Source organism: Uloborus diversus, chromosome 4 (assembly GCF_026930045.1).
Source record: "Uloborus diversus isolate 005 chromosome 4, Udiv.v.3.1, whole genome shotgun sequence".
In the NCBI taxonomy this organism is placed as follows: domain Eukaryota; kingdom Metazoa; phylum Arthropoda; class Arachnida; order Araneae; family Uloboridae; genus Uloborus; species Uloborus diversus.
The window spans coordinates 15,926,908-15,947,511 of NC_072734.1; the positions used below are offsets into that span (position 1 = coordinate 15,926,908).

The 20,604-nt window shown below is 33.8% G+C and overlaps 1 protein-coding gene across 1 annotated transcript in view; it reads left to right on the plus strand.

Annotated features, from left to right (window-relative positions):
- The first annotated feature begins 8,344 nt into the window (after positions 1-8,344).
- LOC129221509 (protein still life, isoform SIF type 1-like) overlaps positions 8,345-20,604 on the plus strand; it is a 251,783-nt gene continuing 239,523 nt past the window's right edge. The window contains exons 1-2 of the mRNA XM_054856000.1: positions 8,345-8,513; positions 13,566-13,574. Coding sequence (XP_054711975.1) covers positions 8,407-8,513; positions 13,566-13,574 — 116 coding nt within the window. The 5' untranslated portion in view covers positions 8,345-8,406. The remainder of the gene's footprint in view (positions 8,514-13,565; positions 13,575-20,604) is intronic.

The window sequence follows — 20,604 nt, forward strand, 5'->3', positions numbered from 1 at the left end:
GCCGTCATCGCTTGTTCTCGGGATTTATGATTTATCGCTAACTTTGGTTGAATTTGGAATGTTAAAGAAAATTCATCAAAAAAAGGTAAGCTGAGCTAGAAGTCAGTAGACATTTTATGAATCACAAAAATATTGCTCGTTTTAAGCGGGGTTTGCTCGTTAAAAGCGAGACTATAGACTTAATATTGAACCAACCAATTATTTCTGATTTCCTCGCTAAATCTGGGTTATCGTTAAATCAGGGCTCACTATTAGCGAGTTCGACTGTACACTTATTTCAGAAAGGGACGGCGTGATTTATGTTGAATTTTCCTATAAGCGCCATTCCGCGAAATAGCGGTCATTTTATCCCGCATGTGACAGCTCTTCTCTACATAGTATAAAATGAAGTTTCCAAAAAGCGTCTGTGTGTTTGAACTCGCAAAGCTCGAGAACTACCCTGCCGATTTCGCTGAAATTTTCACAATTTGTTCCTTTAAGTCCTGAAAAGGTTTGCAGACCAGTTCGAAAACAATTCGATGAGTAGTTCTTTTTCTTCTTTTTTTTTCGAATCGTTCTTTTTTTATTCCAATTTAGGCCCAATTTTCATAGATTCCTGAATATGGGGGGGGGGGGGGAATTACTTGCACATATTAATATTATATATCGTTGGAAAGAGCAGAATTTTCCGCGTTCTACGCAATTTGTTTTGATGATCTAACTTAATTACGGCGGAAGTTATTTACATTTTTAGCTCGAATTTGTTTAGGCTTAGTTGAACTTTAGGTAGTGCTTTCTTCATTAAATTTATCAATAAAAAGTGAAGGAATTGTCCTACAGTTTTCTTTTTGACACCATTGGAAAAAGCGACATTTTTTACTCCAGATCTAACTTGACCTACGATCGAAAATTTAACTCTCCATCTCCATTAGAAAAAAAGTTACAAGCGAATTAAATGAAGTTCAAAAATCTGCTCTCTATTCAAGTTTTTACCCATTTTATTTTGCGTTTCCACGGTAACGCTTTTTGAATCCATTGTTTATTTCCATCTTTCTCAGTTTCAATTCTTAAACTTATTTTATTTTGTGTTTCCATGGCTACGATTTTTAAATCCATCCTTCTCATTTTATTTTAATTTCTTAAAAGTATTTTAATATCTGTCGTCATTGTTTGGAGGGGAAATTTTGCATGATGTTTTTTTTTTTCTTTTATTTATGCCTGATTGTTGAATGTACGTCACTTGACACAATATTTATTTTTAAAGTAGACCGTTCAAAGTCGGGCAATGCAGCTAGTCTTTACTAATTATAAAGCTGAAAGTCTCTCTCTGTCTGGATCTCTGTGACGCACATAGTGCCTAGACCGTTCGGCCGATTTTAATGAAATTTGGCAAAAAATTAATTTGTAGCATGGGAGTGTGTACCTCGAAGCAATTTTTTTCGAAAATTCGATTTTATTCTTTTTCTATTCCAATTTTAAGAACATTTTCCAGAGCAAAATTATCATAAGATGGACGAGTAAATTACCAAGTTATCATAACGTGGAACCGTAGCATGGGCAAGCAAATTGGCCAGAAATTCACCATAAATTATTTGTAAATATATACAGGCGAACCAAAAGACTTTTTAATTTTTTACTACGGGCAAAGCCGTGCGGATATCACTAGTATATTCATAAATAAGTAATAATTCTAAAAGGTGATGAATAATGTTTTTTACTAAAGGAAATCACACGTATGTATGTGATTTCTTAAGCAACAAAATGTTGCTAATTACCCTTTAAAATTATTATTTTTAGTGAAATATATAAACTATCATGTGCAAGATAAAATGTTCGTTTTTTCCGAGGATGACAAATTATTTGGCTCCTGAAAATTTTCCTGACTCCTAAGATTTTGTGATTTTTGTCTCTCTCTGCTAATAATATAATGCAATATTTAAACCTTTATTGTCACATGTTCGTATGTTCAATTATCTTTTCCCCTTCATGTAAGTGAATTTATGTGAAAATTGTCTTAAATTGGGAGGAAAAAAGAACTATCAACCATTCTCATTCATTTCTCTCTTTGCGTAAAATTGCTCTCAAAGTGTTAAAATATTGTTGCGCCAAAGACTCAAGTTTTGATTATGCGAAAACAATTAATAAATTGACCAACGCAGTTATCTATAGTGCGGCAAAGTAATTGAAATATAAATAGATTTTTTTTTCAAAACACCCAAGTTACACCCATTTATTATCGACTCATAAATCTATACGTGGAAGATAAAGGGCACTAAATCACGAAAACAAAATTACCCATTAGAAGAGTAAAGTTTTTCTCTTGCGATAATGTGTATTACTGGATTGTCATTTGTGGACTTGTAGAATGACAATCTGTCTATCAAATTTTTAGTGCTTTGCAACTATAAGTATAATATAAAAAGAGAAACGAGATGGTGCTTAAATCTCGAACTTGGAGAAAAAAATGGACTTAGTGCCTTTTAACTTCCAGGGTTACAGAACTATTTAGTAAATGCGAGGAAAGTTTAACGAAACTTCATTCATACGTTAGCATTTTCATTACTCTACTAAACGAGCTGATGTTGTGCATCACATGACTTCCTTTTACTCCAACTTAATGTCATTTTCTCATTATTGGCAGTTTTAATGTGATTCAATAGTTTTCTTTCTAAATATCACCAACAGTGGCCAAATTGAAACCAGATTTAAAAAAAATAAAATTAAAAAAAATCGCCAAATTTGTCGTCAAGTTGGCGACAAAACTTGTCGACCAAAAGACTGGTGATATATCGCCAAGTGTCCGCCAAACTATAACACCACTTGAGTTTACATCGAAACTAACAATGATTTCCCCCAGAAAAGGGGCAAAAGACCCCCTTTGGAGCATCCGAATGCAACCAAAATGGGTGGTGCACAACTAGACCCCCCTAGGAGTCTAAGTACCAAATTTCAACTTTCTAGGACATTCCGTTCTTGTGTTATGCGACATACATACACACATACGCACACGTACATACAGACGTCACGAGAAAACTCGTCATAATTAACTGGGGGGTCGTCAAAATGAATATTTCGGGAGTCTGTACGTTCCTAAAAATAAACTCAACATACTATCGGGGGTGAGCAAAATGGAAATTAAGGCCGAAATTGAGTGAAAATTTCCTTTGAAATACTTCCTTTTTTGTAAAAGGAAGTAAAAATGCTAACTGTTTACTTTTTCAAGCCACATGATCAGGTCACGATTTATGTTAGATCTCAACTCGTTGACATCGCTTGCACATACCATTGAAAATAGAGGCAAGCGTGCGAAGCGATAAACGTAATGGTCACTTTAACGAAACGCTAAAAGTATTGATCCTGGCCGTGGAAAAATTGCATGACGGGAAGAAAAAAACAATGTTCTCCAAAGCTTGCTTACTGACCATTGATGGCTAGGTCATTGTACCATCCAGTGGCTCCACTTAAAACGAGACTTACGAGAGGGCGTTTTCGTTTAATGGAAATGGATTCGTAGTTTTCTTTTGGAACTTTCTGTCCACTTGTTTCATGAATTTTTACGTTTTGCATTTTATTATCCTCGATAAAACTTTTACTCAAGCTCCTGTTCAAGTTTCCAGTTTAATCACATCTCAATGAACGTTGACTAGTCGAACCTCCATATATCGAAGTAGCAAATTGCAGGGAAAAAAATCGATATATAGAAACAATCTTATTTTATTCTAAAAATCTCCTAAAACATTAAAATTAAAGCTAATTTTCGTGTATGAAACCTAATTTTTAATTTATACGAGCATCGGATTAAATAAAAGTTAATAATTACAAAAATAACAAAAATTACATATTTTTGCGCCTTCATACATCTTCATTCTTCGGCAATTCAACTTGATCCGCAACATTACGGGATTTTCGTTTTGAGGATGTAATCGAGAAAAAAGTAAAAAAATCAATCTACTTAACTTGAATGATTTTAACTGCAGCTAAAACGACTAGGAATGATAATCAACATAACAAGGGGTAACTTTAAACTGATTTGACAATGTTACTGATTACACCTAAGATATTTGAAATAAACTTGAGGAAATTTAAGAATTCCAGAACGAAACAACGACCTTTCTACACACCTCTCAACCCCATATTCCTTATGAGTTTCGTAGCAACCTTTAGTGAACATAATTTTTTCCCCTAACCTTTCTTTTTCATGATGGAGGTTTGACTGTATTTTCAGCACATTCGTCCGTGCTGTCTACGTATGTCAAATGTACGGGCAGCCGAAACATTACGTTTTTTGATCATCACTGTTTACCAACATATAATATTTTTCATCATAAAGAGGTTATTTATGGCGTCTCTATGGGATATTAACACTTGCAGGTTTGAGCTATTCGACCACATATCTCCCGCCAGACTGGGGTTTTTTGGTGCATTGCATGATTTTGTAAAAATACTTTTAAGACGTGTATTTTAGTGATTTTTTTTTGTATTACATACTTCAAGATGCATTCTTTCGTAATAAAGAAACTACGTATTTGAATGAAATAAAAATCATTTTTTAGCAAGATATGGGCGAAAAAAGCATGTCTGAAACTAAAAAAAGAAGTTCCGCATAGGAAAATATAATTTTTAACCATAAACGTTTACCCACACTCTATTAAAAACTCATCTATATCTTGAACAAATGTCTGAAAATAGGTTTAACTTGAAAATCAACATTATTCAATAAAACTTGCTTTTGTATAGTACATTTCAAAGCACAAACTCGAATTTAAACCCCCTATTCTATCACGATTCATGTAATTATTTCTGTCTGGCGCTGCCATCTATGTTTTTTTTTAAAGTAAAAGGTTCGTAGATAGTATCTAAAGAGGTTAGAAAGGTATGGAACTCTTACTTTTATAGCTAAGCGAGTAAAAATTTGACCCCAAGAGAATCTCGGGCTTAGTTCCCTTCATTAAAAACGGCAACCCGAGTGACGCTCGGGCATAGACCTCAAAGTGTTAAATCCTCCTGATGAAATCCATTTTACTATCTTCCATATCAAATATTGATAAGAAAGCATTGGATTCGTGAAAATTTTCGAATTTCGACGGATTTGCACGGAGTTGTGCTGAGTCCATTTTGACCTTTTTTTTTGGAAAATGTCTGTCAATATGTGTGTGTCTGTCTGTATATGACCGGTGATCCTCCCGCTTATAGCAGAATTTTGCATAGTAGTGACTACATGAGCGGTTATACGTTAGACTAGATCCAAGAATTCATAATAGAGTCGGACTCGCTTATAACGAAGGCAAAGGGACCGCGATATTTGCTATTTACAAAAGAGTGCTTTCAAAAATCGAGATCGTTAAAAAAAATCATAAAGGTTTTTGCATGCTTGCTTTGTTATTTTTATGCCTCTGCACAGTACCAAAGAAGTTGGTTATTTGATTTGAACCGTCTTATAGTCTCTTTCTTGTCATTGTTTTTGAGGAACGTGGGGTCCAAAAACTATCGTCATTTGCATCCGTGGCTTCAAAATAGTGTGAGATTTTTATGAACTTTAGAAGCCAAGTATGTCGAGGGGCTATTCAACTTCAAATTCTTCACATTTGTAGCTATCATGGGTTTGTAGCTATCAGCGCTGGACCAGGGATTGCTGGGTTTCTGGTCAAGATAAGAAAACTGAGCTATCTTTAAGGCCCTATCCAACTGCTTAAACCCTGGGAGGGTCCCTGGAGGTTAAAGTGTAAAGTAATAATACTTGAGAAAGCTATGTTGAAGAATATTAGGCATTGGGTAAAATTTGCTTCAAAAAAAAAAAAAAAAAGCGAATTTTATGAAATCACTCTCGTTATCTTCTGGACAGACTCTGTATACTACTTTTTAAGCAAATTGTGCTTACGTTTTCTTATTTTGCGTATTTAATAACGTTATAACGAGACTGAAATAGTAAGTTATTATGCCAATTTTGGAGTGCCCAAAAAATTATAAAGTGCACTTTACATGTAACATTATACGACACAAACTCCAGGGTCCCCCTGTAGTTACTACTACTAGTGGTTGTACCTGTTGATTGGGGCCTTAAAGCGAGCTCTTTTTTTTTAATGCTGACCAAGAACCGAGCAACCGATGATCTAGCACTCCCAGAGGGATTGATTTGGAAAATGAACTTTAAGGACTTTAACCACGAACTTATTTAACGTGCTCCAGTCACCATTAATGAACACGGAGGATCTTCGATAGGCTGGCGTCAAACTCGGGATAATCTAGTTACGAGTTCAGCGCCTTACCTATCGAGCCACCGCAGCCTTAGTAGCATTGTACTCGGTATCTAACTAAAAAACGGAGTGCAGGATTTTTATGACCTAACAGGGCAACAGTGATTTTGGTGCTGGGGTTTTTGAAACTGATTTCGTATAAATTTGGTACCCTGAGTTCAAATATGACATTAGTTTTTGCCCAAAGCTCAAAGTTCTAAGATATAACATTTAAATATACATAAAACGGGTTGATGTTACATTTATAGATCAAATAAAACACAAAACATTGATTTTTTATTCCTATTGTATTGTACAAATAATAAGAGATTGAATAGTCCAATTAGGCTCTTGGACATGGGTCCCTAATTTTTAAGAGTCTCAATTTGACTAAAATTGTAGTAGTTTTACTTAAGAAAACTTTACCTTAATTTTCTTTCATTTTCTAAAGTTTTCTTCTTTATTTATTTACCTTTTTTACGTGTACTTGAGTGTGGGATACTCTGCCTCCCAACAAATATTTTGAACGAGTGGTAAAACACCTCAACACCCCTGAAATGGTGGTTCCCCATTAATTTCAGAGGACCCGACAAAAAATGTATATTTCGAGTCACCCGCTATATTAATAAGGCCCTGAAAAATACTGTATACAAAGATCCAGCTCATCACATATCGCAAGAAGCGAATATATGCAAGCCAAGAACTTACAAATTGATCTTAACTTGTTGAAACGTTATTACTAAACTTGCCAAACTTTTACTGCATCTGGTGAGTTTTCCTTTAAGTTACTAGACTGCAGGCTGACCATAGGGTAAATATGCCAGAAGCAAACCTTGTTTAAGAAGCTTACACTTGATTAAGAAGTGCGCAAAGTGGAGCTAAAACTGCACATTTTGGTTAAAACAGCAGCATTTATTTAAAAAAGTAGAGCTGCTAGAGAAAAACTAATTTCATATTTCGATTCAGAGCTCCAAGCATATCTAAAATCAGTTCTCAAACTCTGGGCACCAAAGAAAAAAAATTTTTTGTTGGCCTGTGAATTTATTGATTGCGTTACTTCGTAAGCGGTATGAATTAGCGCCCACAGTCTGTACCACGGAGGGTTGATTCACCCACATACCGGGGGCGCAGGAACGTCCCTTGGTCCATAAGGCGTAGTTCCTAAACCGTTTACCACTCTAGACGTCATGATTTCAGGTATAGGACCTGGTCTGTTGGCCCGCGTTGCTACTTAGTTTACCACCCACAAACCACTGACTAGGTACATATCTATAGTTAGGGCAAACCTAACCTGGCAGCGTTGTCAAGACTACGCAGATCCTAAAACAGCATTTGCTGCCAGGTTAGGTTCCCCCAACTATTGTTAAACATCCGTAGCTGGTGGAACGATGGGCTTTAATGAGTGTTGGGGGACCGAGGTCGCACCACATAGAGGCCCCCATTATTACGGCCCATGTCGTAAGCGGTACACAATTGGGCAGCCACGATAATCACCAGCTGGGGATTCATAGCTTATTTGCCACCGTTAATGAGTGACATGTGATGCTCCTACAATCCCCATCAGTACTGTTCATGACCACTTAAACGACTCTAGAAGACCTTGATTCATACACAGGATCTGATCCGATGGTGCCCATTTCCCATATAATTTACCAGCTCGATGCCGCTGAACCTATATATTTGATCAAACATCCCTAAGGAGGGAAAGTTGGAGATTTAGCATTACCCAGACTGCACCACGTGGAGGCCCCCACTATTACAGCCCATATCATAAGCGGTGTAAAAAATCCGTCTTTACTGGTGCAAAAGCAATGTGTAAAGCAGCAGCGACATCAATCCTGTCGCCGATCTGAAATCTGCAGTTTTGTTTGTTTAAATTATGCATTTAGTCAAGAAACAGGGCCGCCGAGAGCCAAGGCGGGCCTCTTGTCATTGTGGCTGCAAGGACCTCCTTTTCCCACAAAACATAAAATTTATGCTACTGGGACTCCAAGCCGGGTTCCTCAAAGGGCCGGGCTCTTAGTTTCCAACTAGGCTGACATGGCCTCTCGTCGGCCCTGTTTGGAAAAACTCAATCTGACAGTTGCACTCTTGATTTGATGTCTTGGATTAAGTTTTGAGTTGTGGATTAAATGTAGTCTTTTCTTGAAACAGGTGCGTCCGTGAGTCGGGCCATGGGTGCGAAGCGGCGGTGATGGGCAACAAGTTGAGCTGCTCTTGCGCCCCCCTCATCCGCAAGGCCTACCGATACGAGGACTCGCCGTGGAACAACTCCCGCAGGAGAGACGGACACCTGCTCAGGTACCATTTCGCCCTTCTTTTAAAACCAGAGTCTCAGGAGCAGGTGCGGATACAAGGGGAGTGTCGTGGGGGTCATGACCCCTCATGTATGCGTTTGTGTGTGTATGTGTGTGTATGTGTTTGTACGTGCGTGTATGTATGCGTGTAAGTGTAGGATATTAACGCAACCTGACGATTTTCGCTATAGGAGCAGCATCGTGAGGTACGACATCCAGTCGACGGTGGTGCTGCAGAGGGTGCTGGTCTGAAAATAAAATGATAGCACATCAAAACAGTTAAATAAAAGCAATAAGCAACCGTGATTGCTCAAAAAAAAAGAAAAGAAAAGAAAATGCTATAGCTCATAGCACAGAAACGTTGCGATTAGTGACAACTAAAAAAACAAAAAATGCTTTTTTGAATTTGAGTAATATGTATCATCCAATTGCGAAACTTGTCAAAAATTCGAAAAAGTGGAGATTTTTAATTTTTCAGTGAGTTTTTACTTTTTTTTGAACATTTCAATGTCGTAGGACGGAGAAATTGCGATTTGTAAAGTCATAAAAGTAAAAAAAAAAAAAAAAAAAACTTTTCATTCAAGTCAAAATGTATTGTTTGACTAATCAACAAGCCTGAAAAAAAAATTAAAAAAAAAAAAAAAAAAATTCTAGAATTTCACCGTTTCCAAGGAATTTTTTTAAATACTTTTGCATCGATGTTTTTTTTTTTATAATTTTTTTTTAGATGCTATGGAACAAAAAAGCTGCAACGAATAGTACTGCGGAAAAGTAATTAGTTTTATTGCTTACCCAGATCACCCTTTTACAGATCACTTTTCAATTCTTCAAATATATGAAAATGAACGAAAAATGCATATTTTCAAAATTTTCGTTCATTATAGTATTATTTTTGTCTAGTATTGAAGAATTGCAGCTACGTTAATAAGACTTTTTTTTCTGTAGAAGTTGTTTCAGTTGTAGTTGAAGATGCACACACTGCAAAAACAATGTAACTGTAAAAACAATAATGTTAAACAAAACTTTTTTTTTTCGAATGATTTCGGCGACGACACCTCATTCCCGTATTTAACTTTTAGATTTGAATCATTTTTCGTTCAATTTTGAACGGTTCAAAAAACTTAACATTTGCGTCTACGGAAAAATTACAATATAATACGTAGTAAATATAAATCCTGCACTTGAAGGCGAATTTGCTTCAAAGAAACAGTTTTGAACAGTTCAAAAAACCTCAACAGACGAGCCTACGGGGAAACTTAAGGCAAATATAGAATCCAAACTTTCAGGCGGATTTTCTTTAAGCAAACTGTGTTGGAAAAAGATCTTGATGAAAAATATGTAACATCTTGGAAGTACCGCAAAACTTGGCTGATATTTTAGTTAGGAAACACCCAGTAGATTTGAAATTTTTGTATAACTTAGACCATCACTATCCCATAACTGGTGAGGTGATTGCTTTGCTACTTAAAGGGCGAGGTGAGGTATACTTACAGGGTGTCCAGCAAAGGGCTCCCGGGTCATTCCATGTCAAGTGATCCAAAATTTGGGAAATTTTTTCCCTCACCCTTTTGTATTTCTTTGAAATTTGGCTCATCGATTGTACCTTTCGAGGTAATCAAAAGTCCAAATTTTCAGATTTTTATCTCTATTATTTTTTTATTTATAACACTTTAATTTTTCGAAAAACCCTCTTTTTTTCATGAATGTTTGAACACAAAATGGACGATAACTCAGCACCAAATATAGAAAGAAAGATTTGGTAAAAAGCATTTTAAAGTGCATTAGTTGTTGTTTGATTGGATATGCAACATGACTAATTTCAGAAAATTTTTGACTTTTAAAAAATTAAATTTAAATTTTAAATTTAAATTTCTCAGAAAAGGTATAATGAATTTTTTTTTAAAATTCTCAAAAATTTGTGTGTATTTTATCTTCATTTGTGGAAAGTTTTAAGTTGGGATCTCCATGGAATCAAATTTTTATGAATTTTTAAATAAAGTTTGACTTATGAAATAATTACATTTTTCAGATTCTAACTAGTTAAATATGGGGTTTTCTTACTGGGAATGGTCTAGTAAGTAGTAATTGATCATGATTATGCTTGAAATGAGCTGACAGGAATTTGTAGATTGGTAACCCCCCCCCCCATTACTTTTATTTTTTTTCAAAACTTTTCAAAATTCAAAATAAATAAATAAATAAATAAGACAAAATAAATAGTAAACTTATTAAAAGTTGGTAAATAATCTTCTTTAAAGCAAGAAAAAGCTCCCCCCCCCCCCAGCACCACCACTTTTGTTATTTTTTTTTTCAAAACTATTTTCAAAACGCAAAAAATAAATTAATTAATAAAATAAAACAAAATGAATAGAAAGCATATTAAAAGCTGGTAAATGTTCTTCTTTAAAGCAAGACGAAGTACATTACCCCCCCCCCCCCACCCACACATACGATTAACACTATACTAGTATCACGCCTCACCTGACGCTTTTTTTTTTTTTTTCGGACCAAGTGTTTCTTTTTCAATTCGAACTTCACAAAATGTACTTGATTAATTCACTATCTGATAAGGAAAGTTATGATTCATTTCATCCCTTACCCCTGCGTCAACTTTCAATTTTGGTGGGAGGAAAGAAATAGTTTGCCTCAAGATCATAGCAAAATAGGAGTGTTTCCCCCCATGTTGTTTCATTCTTTTCACACAAAACTAAAAATCAATCTAAGTATCAGATCATATGCATCTCCGCATAAAACTGTCTTTCTACAACATTTGGAGTGCAGCGGTCTTCTTTTCTTTAATGCTAGTTTTCTTTTTAATTTCAGATGTAAAGGAGAGCAATGCAGCGAGATCTATTTATACATATATTAAAAGCAGTTATAGATCAAACAAATTTTGCTAGTTTGAGCATAACCTTCCATGTTATTAAGCTTCATTCCAGATTGCTCTCCCCGCTCCCTTTGCCCCTCCCCCTATCGTCCCACTTTCCGAAAGAAAAAAAAAAGCTGCAAATGAGTGGTTCTATTTGTCTGTTAAAGTTTTTCTGAATTTTAGTTTTTATAACCCCCCCCCCCCCCCATTTATAAGCCTTAGTCACTACTGATGTTTAGCAGCGTGCATCCCAGTTTATTATGATTATAACTCTTACGTGCCAGCTTTTTTTTTAATTACAGTTTTGAAGAAAAAAAAAAAAGATAAAAAGTGGTTGTGTGGCAGAGGGGGGGGGGGGGGGGGTACCAATCTACAAATTCATGTCAGCTCATTTCAAGTATAGCCATGATCAATTACTACTTACTAGCAGGGTTGGCAAAACCCGGGTTTTTTTAAAAAAGCCCGTGGACCCAGGGTTTTTTGGTTTTTTTTAAATAAAACCCAAAAAAACCCAACTAAAGTTGGGTTTTTTAAAAGAAATGTGTTTTTTTTTTGTCTTTTTTTAGGGAAAATGTGGGGTACTTGTAGCATATTGTAGCATAAGTGTATGGACAAAGTGCAAAGATTATCTTCGGGTAAAAAGCTGAAAACCTAGTTAAAATTCAGAGTTTTATGAAGAAAAGTATAAAAGACGAAAAAACCCAAGAATGTTTAAGTTTCAGATTTTTTAATTTTCATTATTACCAACAGTTAAGGCAAAGTTACTTCTCGAGTGATAAAATCTATCGTTCGTTTTTTAATTACTACATTTTTTTTTTTTTTTTGCATTTTACTTTATAGTATTTCATTTCGTTGTGCAAAACTACTGTAGAACCTCAATTAGTTTAAATCCCTTTTTACTGAATTCCAGCTTAATCAAGACATTTTTTTGAATTTTATGTTGCCTGTTTTTCTATTTCTGTGTACAGGGTAAGAAATATTAAACTTTTTTGTAAAATAATGAAAATACTGTACTTGTTCTGTTTTTTGTCGACCGTTTGAAAAATCTGTTTATTTCTAAAAAAATTACCTTGTGTTTATTCGAGATTTGTGACGTGTTGGTTAGCAGAAAATAATTTACATGAAAGCCTTTTAACTAGATTAGTTTCTTCTGTACAATCTACAAATATTGAGAAAATCAGACGTGACAGGACTTGGTCAAGATAATTTGAGTTATTTATTGACCAGTTAAAGAAAAAGTTAAATACATTTATTTAAAATCTTTGAAGTATATTTTTAATGCCGTTAAGAGTTAAGAAATACTATTAAAGCTCAAAATCCATTTTTCATGTTCATTGTCTGTGGTGAAGAACAAATAAAAAAGAAGTTTAAATTGTGAAAGTATTTAAATTAATTAATTTTTTTAAAAATTCTCACAAAATTTTAAAAAACCCAAAAGTGGGCTAAATAATGGGTTTTTTTGAATGGGTTTTTTCAAAAAAACCCATTGGGTCCAATCCGGCCAACCCTGCTTACTAGACCATCCTTAGTAAGAGAACCCTATATTTAACTAGTTATAATATGAAAAATGTCATTATTTCATAAGTCAAATTTTATTTAAAAATTCATAAAAATATGATCCCATTGAGATCCCAACTTGAAACTTTGCACAAATAAAGACAAAATACACACAAATTTTTGAGAATTTTTAAAAGAAAATTCATTATACCTTTTCTGAGAAATTTAAATTTAAAATTTAAATTTCAGTTTTTAAAAATTAAAATTTTTTGAAATTAGTCATGTTGCATATCCAATCAAACAGCAACTCATGTACTTTAAAATGCTTTTTACCAAATCTTTCTATCTATATTTGGTGCTGAGTTATCGTCCATTTTGTGTTCAAACATCCATGAAAAAAAGGGGTTTTTTGAAAAATCAAAGTGTCATAAATAAAAAAATAATAGAGATAAAAATCTAAAAATTTGGACTTTTGATTACCTCAAAGGGTACAATTGATGAGCCAAATTTCAAAGAAATACAAAAAGGTGAGGGAAAAAACTTTGGATCACTTGACATGGAATGACCCTCCCTGGTTTCAAAATTAAATATCTCGAAAACAAAGGACGATATTGGAATAAATTAAACGCTATGTTTATTGTGAAAGCCATAAAGATCATATACAGGAACTTGTAAATTAGTTTTAAAAAGTTCCAACAGGTGGCGTTGCACACTGTAATTGCAATAGAAGTCTCCATAAATAGTGCTGCGAAGAGGTTGGACGATAATTTCTAGAATATATGTAAGCATATCTGAGAGACTAAACTACTGCTGAAACAACTAACCTCTTCGCAGCACTATTTATAGGGACTCCTATTGCAATTACATTGTGCAGCGCCACCTGTTGGCAGTTTTTAAAACTAATTTCCAAGTTCCTGTATATGATTTTTATGGGTTTCACGGTAAACATACCGTTTGTTTTATTCCAATATCGTCCTTTGTTTCCGAGATATTTAATTTTGAAACCAGAGAATCCTTTGCTGGGCACCCTGTAATACCAGCATTATATTCCTTGTGCATTCCACGTGATTTAGAAAATTTAAGAAAGAAAATTTCTTATGATTTTTACATAATCTACTTGTGTAAATGCAGCTGAAACAGCACAGTACCGTCAGGGGCATCCATTTTCAAACAAAGCCGTACATAGGTAAACATTATAAAATGTTTGAATGCGCAAGTCCAATCTTCGGATCGGTTGTAAGACACCCCTTCTCACCATTAAAGATTCATGTTGATTTCTGATCAAAGGGTTGATTCGTTCGATTCTGATTCGTTACCAAGGAAATTTGACCCTGTCGAGGTCGTATTACATGATTTCTATAAATGACCAAAGAAAAAAAAACCCCACCAACTCAATTTTTTAAACAAATTTTTATTTCCAAAGAATAGAACAGTACGATTTATTTTCACCTACCCTCTCAAATTAAGCAAATATTTGAGAAGGTGCCGTGCAAAAGCAAACAGGTCCACTTTAACAAAACTTTGGGGAAAACACGAAAAACTATTATTTATTTAATGTTAAACTTTACTCCAGCAAACAGTTGTTAATATGGCTCAGTTTGTACCTAATGTTAATATTTTACATCCTGTTTGGATAGAAATAAGCTAATTATTTAATTATTTAACGTTAAATATTGGATGCGTTCTTTTTTTTTTTTTTGCTTGAACAAGGTGGATGTGTGTTTTTTGCATGAATTAGGTTGGGATATGGGGATATGTTCTCTTTTGCTATAACGATTTTTTTCTCTCAATTTATTTTGTAAAGCCCAGAAAAACATTTATCAAAATAATATACAGCCTGGTACTTCCAATTTCAGATCTAATCTGTTGCGAGAGGTGCAAATATCACTATCTGGTGGTTTAAAGCCGATGTTAAACTAGCAAAATACTCTACGAAACAAAGACTTTTTTGCTTGCAATGTTGCATCAACAGAGTTGTAAAGGATGTTTTTTTTTAGAGGTATAGAATTTTAGGTTCAAATAAAACAGCGTTAAATGATGTAAATCACCATAAGTTTGGCTTTATTCGAAAGATGATTCTTTGCCATTTTTATTTAAATGTGGTTTCTGGTATATGACCACTTCGGCTGGCTTGGAGAAAGTCTAATCGGGAAGTCGAATTTACTATCACTTTTTGCCGTGGGGGCCGTGGCCGTATGTGAGTGATATATGGCGAATGTTCTTCAGGGTGGCGACAGATCAGGGAAAGCAGGGAGATCAGGGAAAAGTCAGGGAACTTTATTAATCAGTGAAAAATCAGGGAAATATTAGGGAATTTTGAAAAAATAACAAAAAATCAGGGAAAATCGATTTTATGAAGAAAAATTTTTTTTTAATTAAGTACTCCAATTCCCTACGCATTTTCCGCCAATTATCTGTTCAAAAAAAGTAAAATTGATGAGGTGCGATTATACACTGCCGCATATTTGTGCATCGTTTTTTCCTCAACGTCAAAGTATTGAATCTTGCTTATTAACCACAGGATGAACTTCTTAAGATTGCTTCTGTGTCTGTAAGGTTCTTTATTTTACCTTAGCTTGAAATTTCCTTTTACGCTTTCAATGCTACGTAAAATAAACAACCATACAGGCAAAGAGGAAGCCTTCATTAATGTCTCATGTTGCCTTTATTCCATTGTCTCGAAGTAATTAAGTTCTGTAATCACGATTTCAAGAAGAAAGCTTTGGTTTTTGAATTAATACTATAAAAACTTAAAAGTTATTACTTCTTTGGGTTTTTAGTTTAATTGCTAAAATTGAACTTTCAATAAAAAAAACTTTGTTTTTTGCCGTTATACTATTTGTTGTCACCGCTGATTGTAAAGGTTTTCTTTTCTTCAGACTTAAGTATTTTTGAAATTTATAACCAAGTTGTATTCTTTTATACATTTTGATATTAACTAATTGCTTTTTTTTCCCCCTTGCATTCAAAGTTGTTTGTTACAAAAGCAATCTAAGATTTTTTTTCGTTACATACTGAAATCATTTGAAATAGAGTTAACTTGTGAACTTAAGTAAATATCTTTATTTTTCATTGTTAAAATGCCGTATTCATTCATTAAAACCTATATTCTTGATTAGAGAAAAGCTCCCTACGAACGGATGTCAAATGATTTCATCTGTTTTGCATAAATATGTCAATTAGTTATATAAGAATAGCTACATTACTTCAATTACTTTTTAGTCCTATTATAAATACACATATGTTTTTAAGAGTAATTTTAATAGTTTCTTAAAATTCTTATGCTAAGTGGTTTCTAGAAGTAAAGTATTTTTTTTTTAATTTTCTATAATCTTTCCATTGTATAAAAATTTAATATACTGTTTTGTAAGTTTTCCTTTCCTTCCAAAAAAAAAAAAAAAAATTGTCTTTTTTTTTAAAAACCATTTTATTAAAATAGTAGCATCTTTTTAAAATATATCTTTAGTTCAACAACTTTACACAATTTAAAACGTTTATAATACTGCATTTAATACAAACATACAATGGATTTCAAGTAGAGCAAAGAAAGAAAACCATTATCATTGGTAACGTAAATCAGGGAAATTTGGTGAACTTAATCAGGGAAAAGTCAGGGAACTTTTTTTCACAGTTCCTGTCGCCACCCTGTTCTTGTTCAAGGCGTCAATCGTCTGTGGCTCATCGGTGAAGACCTGAGACTTCACACAGCCCCACAAAAATTAGTCCAGCGTAGTTAAATCGCATGATCTTGCAGGCCAATTCACGGGTCCATTAAGCGAAATTATTCGTTCACCGAAAGTTTCTTTCAATAAATCAGTTGTGACACGCGCTGTGGGGCATGTTGCACCGTCCTGTTGTCTATTCATTATGAAATGGCAAACCAAACTAAACACAAAACAAGTGACAACTATCGAAATGGCCCACAGATCAAACTATGTTCCCGACTTAAAGTTCTATACCTCTAAAAAAACACCCTTTATAACATAAAAAGTTTTGTAATATAAAAATCAGAATAGAAATTAATTCTCCTTGACTTTTTGCGATCATAAGGACTTTCTTATCCTTCTAAGACTCATTTCAGGGGCATGTAAAAACGTAAAAATGGTCAACTATGAACGCTACTTACTGGAGTTTAGGGTTCATTCACTGGAGTTAAGAGCCATTATTTTGAAGTTCAGACAAGGTGTGGCAGTGACCATTTTTGATTTTTCTAATTTTTACTTTCTTCTATATCTAATATATAGAAGAAAGTATTGGATTCGTGCAAATTTTCGAATTTCGAATTTTGACGGATTCGAACGTTTTGAGGTGTGCTGAGTCCATTTCGACCATTTTTGGAAAATGTCTGTCTGTCTGTGTGTATGTGTGTGTGTATGTATGTATGTGTGTGTGTATGTATGTGTGTCACGTCTGTGTGTGACCAGTTTTTTGTGGCCGCTCTACAACAAAAACTACCGCATGAAATCGAACGAAATTTAGTACACATATGTGCCCCTATGTGAACTTGTGCCCATTAGTTTTTGGCGCGAATTCCTCCAAGGGGGGTGGAGCAATGGGACGTTTTTCGAGTTACGCGTGCTTGCTATTCCTCAGGAAGTTACTGGCGGAATCAAACAAAATTTGGTCCATATGTTGGTATTAACAGGAACAAGTGCTGATTCAATTTTGGTGTCAATAACTCAAACGGGGGTTGAGCTATAGAACGTTTTTTGTCGTCAATTGTGACTGCTGTATCTCAAGAAATAATGAACGGAATGAAAGAAAAATTTATAGGCAAGTAGCCCTTAGTGGGTATAAGAACTGATTTTATTTTTGTGTCAACAGCTAAAAAGGGGGTAGCGCAATCACCCGTTCTTTTTTTCCATTTTGAATGCCCTATCTCAAGAAGTAATGCTACGTTCTGGTTGAAATTCGGAATATATGTGAATCCATATGTAAACAGGCTTTGGTTCTATTTTGACGCCGATCGCTCCAAGAGGTGTTGATTTTTGTTTTTTTTTTTGTTTTTTTTTTTTTGCGAATAAAAATATTTTTATTAATGCAACAATAAGAAAGATAAATCGTAATAGATTGTCGTTTGCGTATTTCTCGTGATTTTAATTGTATGGAAATGATAGGAAATATTATCTCAATGATTTAAAATTTTTAACTGTTGCCATCTTATGTTTGTTAACAAATAAAATATTTGTAATTCATTCAAGCAAGGCTTTTAAAACAACTTTCAATTTTCGCTCTTTGCTTTGCTTTTGCAATAATTCAGACATTGGGTCAAGTTTTTGCATGTGTAATTTTGTTTTTGTTGGGAATATTGCTTCCTCGTCAAGCATGGGGAGGGATCAGAAAAAAAAAAGAAAAAAAAATATAGAAGAAAGTTTCGTGATGGCCACAACATACTAGTTTTATATGTCAAAGTAGGTTATTAGAAGTGAATATTCTGAAATTTTTAGCCTTCCAAAAAATTTTTTTCGCTTGTTAAAAATTTCCAAAGTTTGAGTTTTTGCAGCGCTTTTTTAGAAAAATTCTATAAATCGCATTTCAGTGCGCTATAGCTCTTTACAGAAACACCACCCCACAGTTATTTTTATATTTATTGGTTGTACTTTATCTAGTGATGATGATTTCACAGTTATTTTGGTTGGGGGTTGTTGCTTTCTTCGAATAAGGGGTCGCAAAGTATGGATTTTATCCGTTTTCGCGTAAGTTTAACCTGCGTTATTTCCCCCAAAAAGCCATCCCCCCAAAAAAATTAAGCATATATTGAAAGTTTATACTATGAAGAGAGTAAATAGCACAAAATTTGTTTGAGGTTTAATTTTTTTTTAGGAGAAAAATGCCCCGATATTTTTCAAATTTTCAAAAATTGTGCTTTTTTGATCGCAATTAACTCAAAACAGCATCACTAGGAAAAAAACCTTTTATATATTATGGTACTTGGCTATGTGTAAAACATCATGAAAAAGAAAACAGCATGGGATCTCTTCTTGTTTTCTAGAAAAATTTTTTTTTTAGCTCATTTTATGCGTTTTCTCGTGCGTAAAACGTGTGTCAAGTATGCAGATTAGATCTGCTAAAACTTAAAGTATGTAGTAAGAATGTATATATGTGAGTATAGAGAAAGAAAAAGACTAGTAATACTTTATTTTTCTGATTTTTACAAATTGATGGTATTTTAATTGCAGGTAATTCAGAAAACGATAAATCCATATCATATATATATATATATATATATATATATATATATATATATATATATAATATTGATTTATCGTATCAATCCCAAAATAATTCTTTTTTATTTATGTCCAGAGCAATGGAAGATATTTCATGAATAATATCTGCTTCACTTTCCTCTAAATGTCTATTTTCTATGTCATCTTCAAATACCTGTTCAGAGTTCTGTTTCTTATGGTCTTGGTCAGGCATCTACCAGTCAACAAGGAGAAAACAAAGAAGAAAACATTTTGTCAATCTCATGTGAGGGATGGGCTCTCCCAACTCGTAAAAGTACACGATTTTCAATGAAACAAAGAGAGTTTCTTTAAGAAAAGTTCCTTTATGGTGAGGAAAACCGGGAGAAATCAGACGCCCGACCAAGTGAACATGCAATGAGAACAGAGATGATTGAAGACATAAAAATATTCCAACCGAACAATATCTGACAAAAAGTCAAATTCAAGCTGCTTTTAGCCGATATACAAAGCAAAAAAAAGCAAATAATACTGATTTATCAAGAACCGACAGCTTTTTAGAGGTATTGGAAGATAACATAAAAAGTAGACATTTAGAGGAAAGTGAAGCAGATATTGTTCATCATGAAATTTCATCCATTGCAATGGACATAAATAAGAAAGAATTATTTTGGGATTGATACGATAAAACGATAAATCAATCAATAAATAAATAAATAAATAAATAAATAAATAAATATATATATATATATATATATATATATATATATATATATATATATATATATATATATATATATATGATATCGATTTATCGTTTTCTGATTTACCTGCAATTAAAACACCATCAATTTGTAAAAATCAGAAAAATAAAGTAGTGCTAGTCTTTTTCTCTTTCTTACATATATATAAACATTCTTACTACATCCTTTAAGTTTTAGCAGATCTAATCTGCTAAAACTGGACACACGTTTTACACACGAGAAAATGCATAAAACGAGCTACAAAAAAATTATTTTCTAGAAAACAAGAAGAGATCCCATGCTGTTTTCTTTTTCATGATGATTTACACATAGTCAGGTACCGTAATATATAAAAGGTTTTTTTCCTAGTGATGCTGTTTTGAGTTAATTGCGATCAAAAAAGCACAATTTTTGAAAATTTGAAAAATATCAGGGCATTTTTCTCCGAAAAAAAATTAAACCTCAAACAAATTTTGTGCTATTTACTCTCTTTATAGTATAAACTTTCAGTATATGTCACATTTTTTTTCGGGGGGTGGCTTTTTGGGGAGAAATAGCGCAGGTTAAACTTGCACGAAAACGGATAAAATCCATACTTTGCGACCCCTTATCTGAGGAAAGCAACAATCCCCAACCAAAATAACTATGAAGTCATCATCACTAGATACAGTACAACCAATAAATATAAACATAACCGTGAGGTGGTGTTTCTGTATAGAGCTATAGGGCACTGAAATGCGACTTATAGAATTTTTCTAAAAAAGCGCTGCAAAACCTCAAACTTTGGGAATTTTTAAC